The sequence below is a fragment of the Juglans microcarpa x Juglans regia genome, chromosome 5D, assembly GCF_004785595.1.
Source record: "Juglans microcarpa x Juglans regia isolate MS1-56 chromosome 5D, Jm3101_v1.0, whole genome shotgun sequence".
Classification (NCBI taxonomy): domain Eukaryota; kingdom Viridiplantae; phylum Streptophyta; class Magnoliopsida; order Fagales; family Juglandaceae; genus Juglans; species Juglans microcarpa x Juglans regia.
In genome coordinates, this window is record NC_054602.1 from 27214891 (window position 1) to 27231447 (window position 16557).

The 16557-nt window shown below is 34.9% G+C and overlaps 1 protein-coding gene across 1 annotated transcript; it reads right to left on the minus strand.

The window, feature by feature from the left end:
- Nucleotides 1-294: 294 nt before the first annotated feature.
- On the minus strand, nt 295-2451 carry LOC121266441 (pentatricopeptide repeat-containing protein At2g32630). Its single transcript, XM_041170256.1, has one exon. The coding sequence runs from the start codon at nt 2369-2371 to the stop codon at nt 518-520; it is 1854 nt and encodes a 617-aa protein (XP_041026190.1). The 5' UTR covers nt 2372-2451; the 3' UTR covers nt 295-517.
- Nucleotides 2452-16557: the final 14106 nt, after the last annotated feature.

Consider the following 16557-nt stretch of genomic DNA (forward strand, 5'->3'; position numbering starts at 1 on the left):
GGATGTAAATTCATGAAAATATACGACGCAACACAATCTTAAGGCGTAATCCTAACTAAGGATATTTTGTAAAGTTTGAAGTGTAATATTTTACTTTGTTTCTAAAGTGTAAAACATGTATTCAGGCTGAAACACGTATATTGGAGGATGAACCAGAAAGTGAATGGTCGACGGCATTGAGTTACTAATTAGTTTTGGACATTGCATTGGCCATGTATTCAGGCTCTCTATCTATTTTGAGAAGCATATGGAGAAGTCTGAGGCAGTTGAACCTGAGTCCTGACAACATATCACTGAAAAGGATAAATAATATAGTCATTAAAATATGCTTTTGGTTCTTACAGTTTCTGACGCTCTAGTTTGTTTGCTAGTCCAGATATTTGGATCGTTGCAAGCATATTCATATTTTCAGTAAATTAGCTTATGAACAATCGATTTAGATGAAATTGAGGCCCCAAAATTAACTTGTCAAGCTCCAAAATATGTAACAAAGAAACAACCCAACCTAAAAAATGTATCAGAGCGAAGGGCTGACTTGGTGAAGGCTGCTCACAAGTGAAGAATATACTCTATCATCAGGTGTTAGACCTGACTTCATCATTTCATCATACAATTTAAAAGCTTCATCTGACCTCCCCACCTTAGACAAGCCTGAAATCATAGCTGTGAAAGTGGCTACGGTCCGAACTAAACCTTTGGAAGACATTTCTTCAAACATTTTTAGTGCATCATCCACGTTGCCATAAACAGTTTCACCATGTACAAGGGATGTGTAGGTATATGTGTCTGGCATTATCCCCTTGTCTTCCATCTCCTCTTTTAGCCTATGAGCTTCTTTCATCTTTCCTTTCTTGATATAACCATCAACTAAAACATTGTACGTAACTGTAGTTGGTTTCTGTCCCTTCTTCTCCATCTCAGTGAACACCCTCTTTGCTTCCCCAACGTTTCCTTCCTTGCAATGCATGCCAATCAAGGTAGTCAAGTTAACAGTGTTTGGAGTCACACCCTTATCTACCATTATGAACAACAATCTTTTTGCATCTTCGTGCCTATTTGACTTGCACATCCCACTAGCAATTACATTATAAGTAAACTCATCAGATTCAAATCCTTTCTTCTCCATGAAACCCTGCAGTCTTAGAGCTTCATCTACCATCCCTGTTTTGCAATACCCATCCATCAATGTATTGAATATAACTCGATTTAGGTCATGCCCTTTGCTTTGCATCTCATTTACCAACATTTCTGCTGCTTCCATCTGTCCCGCCTTGCATATACCATTAATTAGGACCCCATAAGTGTGAACATTAGGAGCAAAGCCTCTCTCATTTAATTCATCAAACAGCTCAAATGCCCTTTTCATGTTTCCTAATCTGCAATTCCAATTAATTATTGAAGTATAAACATGAACATCTGCTTTTATCCCTTTCTTATGCATTTCCTCAAACAGTTTCTCAGCCTCCTCAATATTGCCAGAGCTCCCATAACATTCAATCAAAATAGTATAAGTTGCTGCATTGTATGTTACTTGATCCTTCTCCATCAAGCTCAAGATCTCATTGAGACCCACAAAATCCTTTCTTTCAACATATGCATTTACAAATGTATTATAAGTGATCACACTGGGTTTAATCCCTCTATCAAACATTTCAACCATCAATCCCCTACCTCTTTCCATCTCTCCTCTCCTACACAGCCCGTTAATCACACTAGTCATGGAATAAACCGTAATCAAAACATCCGACTCAATCATTCGACGGAAGAACCCCAAACACTCCTCCGCTCGATCAGACCTCTTCAGAGCAAGCAAAAGCACGAAGCAAGATCTCTCCTCAATCTCAAACCCATTCTTTGCCATATAATCAAAAACCTCGATAGCCTCTTTGAACATTTTATTATCTGCGTAAACCCTCATTAGCATATCACACAACTTCTCAGCAAATGTGGGCTCACTATAGCCATCCTCAATCAACGAAATGATGATCGGAACCGGGCATCGTAGATTATCATCGGTCACAATACAATTCAACATAGTCTTCATTTGGGCAAACTTTCGAGCCCCATATAACCTACGAATGAGAGTAACGTGGGCCCGAAGATCGAGTTTTTGTGAAGTGCAGGATTCATTTCTTCGCAAAAAGTTGAAGAAACTCGAGCAAGACTGCGACGAGACATGTGGGTCTGAGAGAACAAGGTGAGTGATGTCGGAATTGAGATAGGAAAGTAGGGATGGAGTGGTCTGGAGGTGCTTAACGCCCGAGTTGATAAGGGTTTGAGCTATCTGTTGGGCGATCTCTTGGTTCGAGAGCGAAGGAGGGATTGACGGGAGGACAGTACTGGCGGTTCTCAAAACCTTTTGGGTGGACATGTTCTGTGGGAAAATGAGGAAGAAGGAACGTGAGGCGATCTCCTCTCCCTTTTGTCGGTTAAGGTAGTTTGCTGTTTGCCTTTTTGTCGGTTAAGGGGATTTGGGCATGAAATTGCGAATTGTAATTTTATTACTCTAAAAGATGAAATTAGTAATATTTTTTATGAAGCTATTATATTAATTGTGAATTTATAAAAAAATTTAATCTCAGTTTGAGTTATGAAATAATTATAAAATATGATAGTTATCTAACAAAACATTTCCCTCTTTTAAGCATTTTCTCTTATTTAAAGTCTATTGCCACATCACAACAATAAAAAAAAAAAAATTAATCCATGACTATTAGTATCAAAGGAAAACTGGTTTTCTTTAATATACGGTAGCTAGACAGCTAATCTCCTATTTTAATGGGTTGCGGCTAGGGTTACATGGTAACTAATCTCCTATTTTAATTTGATACAATAGAACTGAATTTCAAATAGATTAGGATTTATTTAGTAATCTTATTTTGTATTTAAATTAAACTTGTGCATATTTAGATAGGATAAAGTCATGTTAGTTTAGATAAAAATAAAGATGTAGTTTGTTGAGATTCAAATTGAATTCTCAACCTTATCTTTGTAAATTCTAGAACTATTTTTTATATAATGAGAAGGAAGCACCTCAAAGAGGTATTCGGCCAAATCTAACATCGTATCAGAGCTACTCTGATTTTCTATTTTTTTGCACTTCCTCGGCCAACCCTAAAATCTTTAGGGTTTCTGTTTTCTATTTATTCCAGCGGCTACTTCTAGTTTCTTGATTTTCCTAGAGTCCTCTATTTCATAGCAACAACTCTCTTTTCTTGCTCTTGGTCTGTTTTCATGGCATCTAAAAAATCTGATTCCTTGTGCATTCAGTTCAATGGAAAAATTATTTTGCTTGGGCATTTAACTTTTAGCTTCTTGTTAAGGGTAAAGAACTCTGGGGTCATGTTGATGGGACTATTCTAGCGCCTGATACTGCAAAGGAACTGTCTACATGGGAGAGTAAGGATGCCAAGATCATGTCTTGGATCCTAGGTTCTATTGAGCCTCACATCATCCTCAATTTATGACCCTACAAAACCTTCAAGGCTATGTGGGAGTATTTGAAGAGAATCTACACTCAGAATAATTCCGCTCGAAAATTTCGGTTGGAATTTGAGATGGCTAATTTTTCTCAAGGTGGCTTATCAATGGAGGACTTCTATTCTAGTTTTTCAAATCTATGGGCTGAATACACTGACATTGTGTATTCTTCTATCTCTGTTGATGGTCTCCCCCATGTGCAAAGTGTGCATGAAACTAGTAGGAGGGATTAGTTTCTTATGAAGCTACGTTAAGATTTTGAATCTGTTCGTTCTTGGTTAATGAATAGAGATCCAGTTCTTTCTCTTGATGATTGTTTGGAAGATTTGCTTCGGGAGGAGCAATGGTTACTTACTTGGAGTACAATGGAACAACAACTTGCATCTCCTACTCAAGTGGCATTTACAGCACAAGTAAAATCCAAGGGCCGAGACTATAGCACTACACAAAGTTATAGTTGCAAGGAATTTGGTCACATTGCCACCCATTATCCAAAGAAATTTTGTAACTATTGCAAAAAATCTGGACATATTATCAAGGACTGCCCAATCCGACCTCCTTGGAAGCAAGAGAGTGCCTATTCCACCTCTGTTGAAGTCTCAAGTGCATCCTCTTCTCCAGCCCCTGCTGCTGCCACTCATGCTCCAGCACCTGCTGGTTCTAGTTCTACTACTTTTACTCTCAATATGGTACAACAAATGATAATTTCTACCTTTTCTGCTTTAGGCATCTCAGGTAAACCAAAGTCCTCCCCTAATTTTTGGCTAATAGATTCTGGTACCTCAAATCATATGACTAAAAATTTCACATTGTTACACTATCTTCAGTCCTATGATGGTCCTCTCAAAATCCAAACGGCAAATGGTAGTTCACTACCAATTTCTGCCGTGGGTGATATGTCCCCTATCATTCAAAATGTTTTGGTTTCTCCTACTCTCTCCACAAGTTCACTTTATGTTGGACAACTTGTTGAAAATAATTGTAATGTCTCTTTTTCATCTTCTGGTTGTGTTGTACAGGATCGAGTGTCTGGGAGGATGATCACGAGGAGTCCTAAGGAGGGTCGGCTATTTCCAATAAATCCTAGTTCAGCTTCTATTGCGTCTAGTTCATTTATTTCTTGTAATGCTGTCAAAATAAGTACTAAGGATTGGCATCGACGTTTAGGACATCCCAATCCTAATGTACTCCAAACTTTGTTTATATCTGGTGTTATTGACAATAAAAATTTTGTTTCAATGGAAACAATTTCGTTTGATTGTACCTCTTGCAAACTTGCTGAAAGCAAAGTGCTACCATTCCCACAATTTGGTTCTCATGTTTCTCGGGTATTTGATATAATTCATAGCGATGTTTAGGGTATATCTCATGTTATATCACATTCTCACTACAAGTATTTTGTTACTTTTATTGAAGATTGCAGTAGATTCACTTGGATCTATTTTCTCCATACTAAAAGTGAAGTATTTTCTGTTTTCAAGGCCTTTCTTGCACTCATTCAGACACAATTTGCTTCCTCTATCAAGATCTTACAATCTGATTCTGGGGGTGAATATATATCTCATGAATTTCAAAATTTTCTTCAAGAAAAATGTATTCTTTCTCAACATTCTTGCGCAAATACACCACATCAAAATGGGGTGGCTGAGCGTAAAAATCATCATCTACTTGATATGGTTCGGGCTCATCTTATTGACTCATCCGTTTCATCTCGTTTTTGGTGTGAAGCATTAGTTACTACAATCCATTTAATTAATAGATTGCCCACACCAGTTTTACATAATGTTTCTCCCTATTCCATATTGTTTGGTCACTCTCCTAATTATTCTGATTTGCATATCTTTGGTTGTGTTTCATTCATCTTCCACCACATGAAAGACATAAATTGACTACTCAATCTGTTAAGTGTGCTTTTCTTGAATATAGTTCTAGTAAAAAAGGGATTTCTTTGTTATGATCCTAATGCACGAAAAATTCAAATTTCCAGGAATGTTTTATTTTTTGAAAATCAACAATTTTTTTTCTCTCATGTCGATCTTATCTCACCTAGTTTTTCAATTCTTCATGATGAGCCCAAGCCCTTCCCTATACCGATTCTTGATACCTCTTCTACTCCAGTGGCTCGGTTTAAACTTGGTTTTGTCTACACTCGACGTCATGGCACCTCTTTAGCCGAGGCACCTATGGCTTCTCAAGATTCTCCTACTTCGGCGCCTGATCCAACATCCACCGTAGTTCCTATTGCTTCTGTTCCTCGAAAATCTACCTGTGTCTCTCACCCACCAGATCTATATGGTTTTTCTTCCCCCACTTCTATGACTGCTACATTATCTTCCATTGATATCCCTTCTTGTTACAAACAGGCTATGGAACATGAGTGCTGGCAGCAAGCAATGCAAACAGAACTTGATGCACTTGTGGCTAATCAGACCTGGGATGTGGTACAATGTCCTCCTTTTATCAAACCAATTGGCAGTAAATGGGTATACTCCGTAAAGTTTCATTTCGATGGCTCACTGGAATGATACAAAGCTAGATTGGTTGCTTTGGGGAATCACCAAGAGTATGGTAGAGATTATGATGAGACTTTTACTCCGGTTGCCAAGATGACTTTTGTTCACTTGTTACTTGCTTTTGCTGCTTCTAAATCTTGGAAATTATGTCAGATGGATGTCAATAATGCTTTCTTGCATGGCAATCTAAAGGAAGATATTTACATGAAACTTCCATCTTGTATGCCTATTTCCTCCCCTACGACTATTTGTAAATTGAAGAGGTCTTTGTATGGTCTTAAACAAGCTCTTCGAGCTTGGTTTGAGAAATTTCGCAATACTTTATTAAGGTTTTCTTTTAAGCAAAGTAAGTACGATGCTTCCTTATTTTTGCACAAGGGCGATGTTGGAGTGGTATTTTTATTGGTATATATAGATGATATTATCATCTCTGGTTCGGATGGACTTTTGATTCAAAAACTTCAGCAACATCTTTATAATGTGTTTCACATGAAGGATCTTGGGGATCTTACCTACTTTCTAGGATTGGAAGTTAGGTCTCAGCCACATGGTTTATTTCTCAATCAACACAAGCATATTCAAGACCTAATTCAGTTAGGGAGATTGGAAGATACTACTCCAGTTGATACTCCTCAGAATGTGAATGTTAAGTATAGGAAAGATGAAGGTGAACTTCTCTCGAATCCTTATACCGTAAGTTGGTTGGCAGCTTGATTTATCTCACCATCACACGCCCTGACATTTCCTGTGTTGTCCACACTGTTAGTAAGTTCATGGATTCTCCTTGACATCTTCATTTTGTAGTTGTTCGTCGTATTATTCCCTATTTACTTGGGACTCCTAATCGTGGACTATCTTTTCCTAAGGGTTCTTCTCTTCAATTAATTGCCTACAGTGATGCAGATTGGGCTGGATGTCTAGACTCTCGACGTTCTACTACTGGATGGTGTGTCTTCCTTAGGGATTCTCTTATCTCTTGGAAGTGTAAGAAGCAAAATTATGTATCTAAGTCATCTACAAAGGCTGAACATCGGGCAATGTTTGCTGCATATTCGGAAATTATGTGGTTACGTGGTATTCTTTCAAAACTCGGCTTTGCACAGACACATCCCACGCCTCTTCATGGGGATAATACAAGTGTCATTCAAATTGTAGCCAACCCAATTTTTCATGAACGTACTAAGCACATCGAGGTTGATTGTCACTATATCCGAGATGCCTATGAGTCTAAAGCTATCATTTTCCCTCATGTGTCCACTGAGCACCAAGTAGCTGATATTTTTACCAAAGTTTTGACTCGACAACAGCATCAATACCTAGTTAGCAAATTGCTACTCGTCGACTCACTAGCATCAATTTGAGGGAGGGTATCAAAGGAAAACTAGGGTTTTCTTTAAGATACAGCAGCTAGGCAGCTAATCTCCTATTCTAATGGGTTGTGACTAACGTTACATGGCAACTAATCTCCTATTTTAATGGAATAAATAAGAACTGAATTTCAACTAGATTACGATTTATTTACTAATCTTATCTTGTATTTAAATTAAACTTGTACATATTTAGATAGGATAAAGTCATGTTAGTTTAGATAAAAATAAAGATGTAGTTTGTTGAGATTCAAATTGAATTCTTAACTTTATCTTTGCAATTATTTCTGGAACTATTTTTTATATAATGAGAGGAAGCACCTCAAAGAGGTATTCGGCCAAATCTGACAATTAGAACATGACATATATAAACTTTTGAATAAAATAGTTAACTAAAAGTCATTTTTATTGTAGATAAGAGAAAATGCTTTTATTGAAGATAACCACACAACACACAAGAAACCAACAACTCCAAATCAACGTATGAAAATCAAGCCACACAACACTACCATAGACCCAGCAACTACAAAAACTCCTATGAAAACCGAGCCTCCCACCATAACCACAAACTCAACGGCTACAAATGTATATATAGAAACTTAGCATAAAATTCTCTGTTCCTAATCTCCTCTGTAAGATCCCTTTACTTTCCATACAAAAACTCCTATAGAAACCGAGGGTGCATGCCACAAGGCCCTACAACCCCATCTCTAAACACCATAGGCAAGTTCAAATATTTGTGGTGTCGAGGGTGCGCATGCAATAAGGCCCCAGGCCCTCGCGACCTCCATCTCCAAACACCATAAGCAAGTAGGCGGGAATGGTCAAGGACCACCCAACCTACTAGGCGCCAAACAAGAGGCAGGCAACTTCCTAGATTGCCCGACCTCTCTCACCTAGATAGCAATACAAGCACAACATCTTCTTTAGCAAACACAGAGTGTTTATGCTCACAGCACAACCACTGCTAGGGACACCTTTAGGAATGAACCATAGAGCTCCACAACCACCTTGGGTGGGTTACCTTTAGGAACAAATCAATGAGCTCAGCAACTGTATAAGATGGACCTAGGAGGTCAACAATCTCTCTGACCACTTAGTGTGGATTACTACCAACAAATACTAACAATGAAATAGAAACATCAAAAAAAAAAAAAAAAAAAAAAGATGAATGCATACAACAATTTACACCAAGGGGCCAAAAAGTCCACTACTACCAATATTAGCAAAAAGGATCATGAAAATAACAACTCTTTATTGATAATAAACTGTCACATGCAATCAATCATGGAATATATGAACTCATCGCTGATAATAAACAGTCTCTCAGGCAAACAGTCAGACAAACATACTTAAAGCTGAGCTCCACGCTTGCCCCAAGCCGAGCTTAATTCTCGACATTAATGTGGATGAGTATATCTCCTGCCAAAGTAGAGTTCCACACTTTCAACTAACGTCGTTGAGTACATCTTCTGCCTATCTCTCTAAGCTGACCTCTCTACCGCTTAGCACAAAACAAATAGAAAACAAAGGACCAATTTTTGAAATTTACTTATTCTACAGATTATTGACTCGAAGATTCTCAATGCGTTATTATTGAGCAAATTAACCTTAAGAATCGCAGGCAACTGTTGGGATAGAATTGGCCAGGTCCAGCCCATCGCTAAAAATAAGGAAAAACATGAAGTCAAGAATCTAGCCTAGAGATAAAGTCATGAAGGGAAGAGGAAAGAGACTTAGACTCTTAAAAGAAAAAAAGACTCAGACTCCTAAAAAAATAGACTCAGACTCATAAAAGAAAAGAAATCCAGACTTTTAAAAGGAAATGGATTCACAAGACAAGTTGGACTCAACCACTCCAAAAATATAGACTTCTATATAATGAGGAGTTCTATATATGCCAGAAGTAGTAGGTAATATGTCGACAAAGGTGCATGAAGGAAATGTGTCTTTTTGGTTTGATAAATGGATGTCGAATGGACCGCTTGCTGTTACAGCCCCTATTACTTCTTCACCTCAACTGAAGCTAAAAGAGTGTTAGACAGATAATGCATGGGACGTGAGGTTGTTAGAGGATCTAGTTGGTTGTAACCAGGAGAGGGAGATTATGGCTGCGGTGCCTAGTCGTCGTGAAGGGAGGGATCTTTTAGTTTGTCATCCAAGTCAAGATGGGCAGTTCTCTTCGTCTTCTACTTGGCAAGTCATTCGGGTGAAGGGATCTCAATTGAAAGGTATGGAATGGATTTGGAGTAAGCTCTTACCGAAGAAGATGTCAGTTTGTATGTAGAAAGCGAGATTCAATTGTCTTCCAGTGGATGCAAGAGTGCAATATGTCGGTATCCCTCTAACATCTCGCTGTAATTGCTATTGTTTGGGTAAGATAGAGGACAGGGACCATGTGCTTGGTTCAAGGGAGTTTGCCCAAGAGATATGGAGGAGAGCAGTGCTTGCTTTAGGAGTGAATTGTTTAAGTACAAATAGCTGGTGGATGCGTGTATGTTATTGGTTTCGATGTGCGAAGAAATCATCATAAAGGGGGTGTTGGTCGGATTAATGCCTTGTTTAGTTTCCTGGAAGTTGTGGCAATGACGTTGTTTAGCCAGGATGGAAGGAAAATGTCAGTCGGTGGAGAGTGTATGGCATTCGATAAAATATTGATTGCAGCAGATTTCTGAAAAATTAATGAAAGTGAATGTGATTTCTTGCTTGGACTGTGCCTTGCTTGATGCATTAGATGTGCCAGTGTAGGAAGTACAGCAATGACGTCCTCTGTAATTTTCATGGAAAAGACCAAGGGATGGGTGGTTCAAGCTAAAAATAAATGGCTTTTGTAGGAATAATCCTGGTAGTTGTGGAGGGGGCAGGGTGGTGCGGAATACTAGAGGAAAACTAGTGGCAACTTTTTCGACTAAGTTTGGTTATGGGACGAACAACGAAGCCGAACTACATGCCTTAACGCATTGTTTGTGGTTGTATAGGGGCTGAGAGTTGCTTCTTGTACAGTTTAGTATTTATGGGACTTTTGGGAAGAACTCAATAAGGCTATTCTTGGCTTTGAATACACTATTGGCCAACAATTTAGGGAAGGGAATAAAGTGGCAAATTATCTGGCTAGGCAGGGGGAGGAGGGGAAGAATTGTACATACATGGGTACTGATGATTTGCCTCACCGTGTGAGAGGTTTGCTTAGATTGGATTATCTTAGTTTGCCAAATTTTAGATTTTGATTTTGGGCTTGGGTTTTGATTGGTTGGGATGGTATGGTATTATAAGAGTAATTGATTGTAAGGTTTTGATAGTAGATTTGGTTATTTAAGTTTTCCTCTGTCATAAGTGAGGGTTTGATTCAATTAAAGTTTGAAGGTGTCGTCCTCCTTCCTATTAAAAAAAAAAAAAGTTCTCCCACAAATCTGACGAACTTCATAGAATCTCCCACATACAAACTCCACCACACATGGACTCACCAGAGGCTCTCTACGACAACTCTATACCCAAACTAAATTCCTCCATTATACTATGAAAAATGTGAGGCTATAAGAGATTGTAAAATCATTAATCATAATAGATTTTACCCCCAAACAACTTATGGACGTGGGCTTTTATGTCAAATCACGTAAATCTTTGTGTCTCTTTTTATTTTTCTTTATTTACTTATTCACTATTTATTTTATAGACGAATGCGAAGAGCTCCATATCAAAACCCGAAACGCTATCGTGGGCTGTGAATAATTCCTTCCTCCCTTTCGGCATGTTGTACAAATTAAGGTATTAACGGTGACGATTGCAATCATTACTAATTTTGAAATTGTCATCACAATTATTTTCTCATGTGACTAAAAATATTTCCGCCTATGTATTTGTGACGACCAGTATAAATGATTGTAATAATACTGGCCATTAAAAGTTATATTAGTTACAAATTTACAATCTTTTTCACTTAAAATAAAACTTTAGTGATGAGTTTATATAGTCAATAAAAGTGAATTTTCTTATAGTGAATGTTGCTTGAGAGGTTTTAGTAAGTTAAGCAATAGTATGTTTGATGGAATGAAGTAGTCTACCTGAGAAGGTTTAGAATTGGTGAAAATTAAAGACTGAAGATAAATCCTCCAACCCAACAACACAATTTGTAAGCCAATAGCTACAACAAGAGATTTTTTTAGCTAATCATAGGAGATTAATAGTCATAAACAACAACAAAAAAAATAGAAAATAGGAAGAATGCCGAAAAAGTGAAAAAAAAAATAATTGAGAAGGGTGAGAGGATTGAGTTGCAAACTGAAGAACAAACAAATAGAAGTGGAAGAACATTGTTGTCATCTTTATTCAATAAAGATGGCATTTCTTTTTTCATTATGAAAATACATTGTTTGAATAGAATACCTTCAATTTTGAAGCTTTCTTTTCACTGCTTTAGAGATGAAATTTAAAATTCATCTTCAAAAAGTCATTATTTGGGACGAATTTTTTTCCATGTCTTAAAAAAATATCTTACAATGTCAAGTTTGTTTAAGTGTTTATTTTTTATGGGAAAATAATTTGGACCTCTATCTAGATTATAAACAAAAATTCACACTTACCCTAAAATATTTGAGTATGTAATGAGTTCTTAAATATGGAGTTTTGGCAGAATTGGGGTTGAAAAGAAAAGAGAAGAAATAAAACTGGAAATTTTTCAAAAATGAGTGTTGAGTGGTATTGCCACGTCATTCGGTTGTTATGTTGTTCCTTTAATCTGAAACCTTAATAAATAGTGTCCTAAAGCAATTTCTCCCCGTCATTTCTTCATCTCAAAGTCTGGACCTTTCAAGCCTCCTAAGACTTCTCACAACACCATTAACTAGAAGTTCAACCTCCATCATTGTTCACCAACAAGTTTCTTAACATTCAATCTGCATTCCGATCTCCCATTACTTTATTGTTTGGTTTTGTTCCAAAACTAAAGTTAAATTCATTCTAGAAGTAACAAGGATGCTATGGTTAACCATTATTTGACAAGCCTAAATTTGGATTTGTGCAATTCAATAATTCTATTTAGAATTGTTACTTGGGTGGTTTTCCTTGAATTTGTGATTTGGAGATGTTCGAGCAATGGCATTGAGTGAATCCAAGATTCATGTCTGTTGGATTCCTCATGTTTTGTTGTACATCATTGTTGGCTTAAGTTTGTTGCCATGCATTCAATGTGTGGATGGGGATGACTACAGTTAAACTAGTAACCCTGTTGTGCTTCCAATTGTGATGCAGTTCATCTACGGTCGACTTTCGAATCTCACCAAAATTTTGAGCCAAGACATCAAAGAGAATTTGGGATTCTACATAAAGGATGTATGAGTGATTTGATGAAGTTTTTACAGCAATTTGATGCTTTTATCATACATGTTTCGTTCTGATTTTTTTCTTTCAGGGATGTCGATTGGCATGGAGCATTCAATTTTGCTAGAAAGATGGATTTCTTGACAAATCGTATTAAGAAAACTAAGGGTAAGAGTCTATTTTATTGTTGTCTAGCTGTTTGTTACAACAATTTATTGTTGAAATATTTGTTAAGATTGAGACGTCAAAATTAGATTATTTCCTTAGCAATCAACAACATACTCAATCTGAGTTATATCAAGGCATTATTGATACTATTATCCCTTGGAGAAACTAATGCTTCTAACATTGGAAAAGGTATTTTTCTGCGTTCATATTTTATTGGAGGTCTAAGAGATATGTGAAAAAAATATATGGAAACAATGGTTTTAGTTCAGCATTATGGTAAACCAAAACTTTTCTTGACAATAACGTGCAATCCAAAGTGGTAAAAAATTTCAAATGAATTGAGACCACATGAAGAGACTCAAAATCGTCCTAATTTGATTTCTCGAGTTTTCATTCAAGCTGCAAATATTTGGGAAAGTAAGCATATGCCTATATTATTGAGCACCAAAAAATAGGACTTATGCATGCACATTTCTTAATTATCTTACATTAAAATTGCAAATTATATGCACCTGAATCTTTTGATGAGATTATATCAGCAAAAGTACTGGATAAAAATTGGAATCTACATCTACATAATGATGTTATTGGGATATATTTACCTCAACCTTTTTTTTTTTCACATGGTCAATTATATGTCGGTTTATCAAGAGCCAAGACTGCATCTATAGTAAGGATTTTGATAGGGCCACCGTCGACTGAATGATCTGAAAAGAACTATACAAAAAATATTGTTTATACAAAATTATTAAGATTGACATGTTTGTAGTTGTGTTGTACAGGTAACTATATTCAATTATATAACTTGACTTCAATTAATTACACAAAATTGCATATTTAATTTAATTATTTTTTCTATGTATTTAGTATTTTATAACTTAATTTATTCAATTCCTAATTACTTTAGAATTTTTTTTTTACTATTGGGTTTACTATGATTACACATTTAATATCTTTGAAGATACGGATAATTTATGCATCAGTGAAAGATATCACTCCAATTACAAAGAACTGGAAAATTAAAATGATCGTTGCAGACAAGTCACTCAAACAAACAGAGCAATGCTCACCAGTGAAGTACCAAACTCTAACATTAATTGATTCAAATGTATAGTATTTATTTATATCTATTGTCTTTTTTTTTTTCTTTATGTTCTACAACCTAACAAGAAAATTTTTTATTTTTACATCCTCTTCTTGTAACCATTTTTTAGTCATGATTTGTTGTGTTTTAACGCTGCATTTTTTTTCTTTTTCCTTTTTTCATATTATACAAACATCAATGATGTTGTGTTTGTTTAGTTTTCTTTATAGCACATATTTCAAAAAATATTAATTTTTTTAAAACCTAAGAATAACTTCAAATCAAACAAATTTATTACACTAAATTATTCATTGCAATCTTTTATAACAAATTATTTGTTACAATATTTTATGTTAAATAGAGAAATTGACTGTAAGCTACAATGTTTGGTAAAGATCTTGACTCACGAGATGACATTTTGCACATTTTTCGATCATATTATATCAACAATGCATTTGTGAAACCATTAGATCTAAAGCATAAAATGAAACACATCATTACCAATGGATTTTAAATTCTAGAATAATAATTGAGAAAGTTCCAGATCATGAAGAACAATTGGAGCCACCAAAGTATCAGTTCATTCTGTGTAATGAATTAGATTGTTACAAAGATTCAATTGCAAAAATAGGTAATTTACTTTTTATTTTTGAATGTTTTTCTATAAATACATTAATAATTTGAATGTTATCTATTAGATGTTTTAGCTGTTGCAATTCATATCAAGCCATGCAGAGAGATAACTTCAATGTACAGACCAACAACTATTCATGAAATATATGTTATTGATCAAAGGTTAATAAACCTCATGTTCCAATTAGACTTCGCTCTTAATTTGTTCCATGTTCTGTTAATTCTTTTCTTTTTTTAATTTTGTAGTTTAAACCTCATATGTTTAATAATATGGGGTCGATTTGTACAAGATGAATGCCAAAAAATCTCTGAAATAATTGGAGCTAAGCTAGTTATGCTTGGAACAAGGATAAAAGTTGGTTCTTACAATGATATTAAAATAATTAACAGCCTTATATTTTGCTTATATCAAGTATACTTGCATTAATCATGATTTCTATTTCCAATGAAAGATTATCTCTTTCATCACGTCCATCAAGTGTATTTACAATCAATCTTCATATTCTTGAGGCAACTTTATTGCAATAATGGTAACCCTCACAAATTAGTGATTATTTATTAATGCATTTATATTATTTACTTAAAATGTAAATCTTTAGCCACATGAATATTAACTGCATTTCCATACTTTTCTTTCTTATATTTCATTTTTTTTATGAATTTTAAGTGCAGTCATTAATGATTCATTACTTGAAAGTATTATTACAAAATGCTTGAAATACCCACCTACATCTCTATCTTTTGTTGGTATTCGAGAAATAATCAAGAATTCTGATGTTGCTGAGTTGATGAAAATTTTGCAACCCATAACGGTAAAATCATATTCTTAATTACAAATTTAAATATTTATACAATCACTTCATCTAAAAAATTATTTCTAATATAATGTAGAAAGCAAAATTTAAGATAAAGGTGAAGATAATTATCATTAATCTCCGACAGCTATTTTTCTACATGTCATGTATTGGTTGTAACAAAGGAACTGAGTATGAACACAATGAAAGTTTCATTTGTTACCATTGCAAACACCAAAGTATTTCCCAACCATGGTATGTATCTTTCAAACTTTTGTTTTCATAATTTATGTGACATATTTAATTTATAGTTTTTATTGATTTTAACTTAAAATTATATTTTCATCATATTTATAACTACCGAGCATATGTTGAACTTGACGATGGTACAAGAAAATTAGTTGTTGTTATATTTGGTGAAATTGCAGAAGAAGTATTGGATTGTTCTGAGTTTATGAATAATATTGACCAGATATGCTTTCTTGTTTTTTGTTACTTTATTGTCTGGAATAAAAAAAGTCTAGTTTGTAATTTTGAGATATTTACTATATTTTCTATAACTACATTGAAATTTATATTAGAAATAAAACTATTAAAACTAAATTATAATAAAAATCATTTTATTTGATTTTTACATATTTATGTCTTGTACCGGTTTTATTTTAATTTATACCATGCATAAAAATTTAATTAAAAACATTGAATTCTAAGACTTGTATCAATTTACAACACTTGAATTTTCAATATATAAGTTCCTTAAGCTTTTATGAATCATTCAAACCTATTAATCTTCTTTTTTCCCAGGAACATTTGCCATATATAAAAAATGTTGTAGAACAAGTTTTACAAAATGAATGGATGATTCAACCAACAAGAGCACAAGAATTTCAATGTTATGTCTATTGATCTTGTACAAAATGACAAAGATGGTTGAATCATAGTACAAACATCAAAGGAATCACATTTTGAACTAATATTTTTTTTAGACTTATATTAAACTTGTTCGAAACAAGTTTGCTAAAACTGTCAAATATAATCACATTCAATTGTTTAAGTATGGACCTGTTCGAATATTGTTGCTACCTTTATTCAATAAGGATTGCTTTTTTTTTTTTTTTCATTCTGAAACTACATTGTTTGAATAAAATATCGGGTTTAAAAGAAAAGAAATAAAACTGAAAAATTTTCAAAAAGGAGTGCTA

Excerpts from the sequence above, each read along its gene's own strand:
- LOC121266441 (XM_041170256.1), bottom strand. The coding sequence starts at position 2,371 with ATGTCCACCCAAAAGGTTTTGAGAACCGCCAGTACTGTCCTCCCGTCA.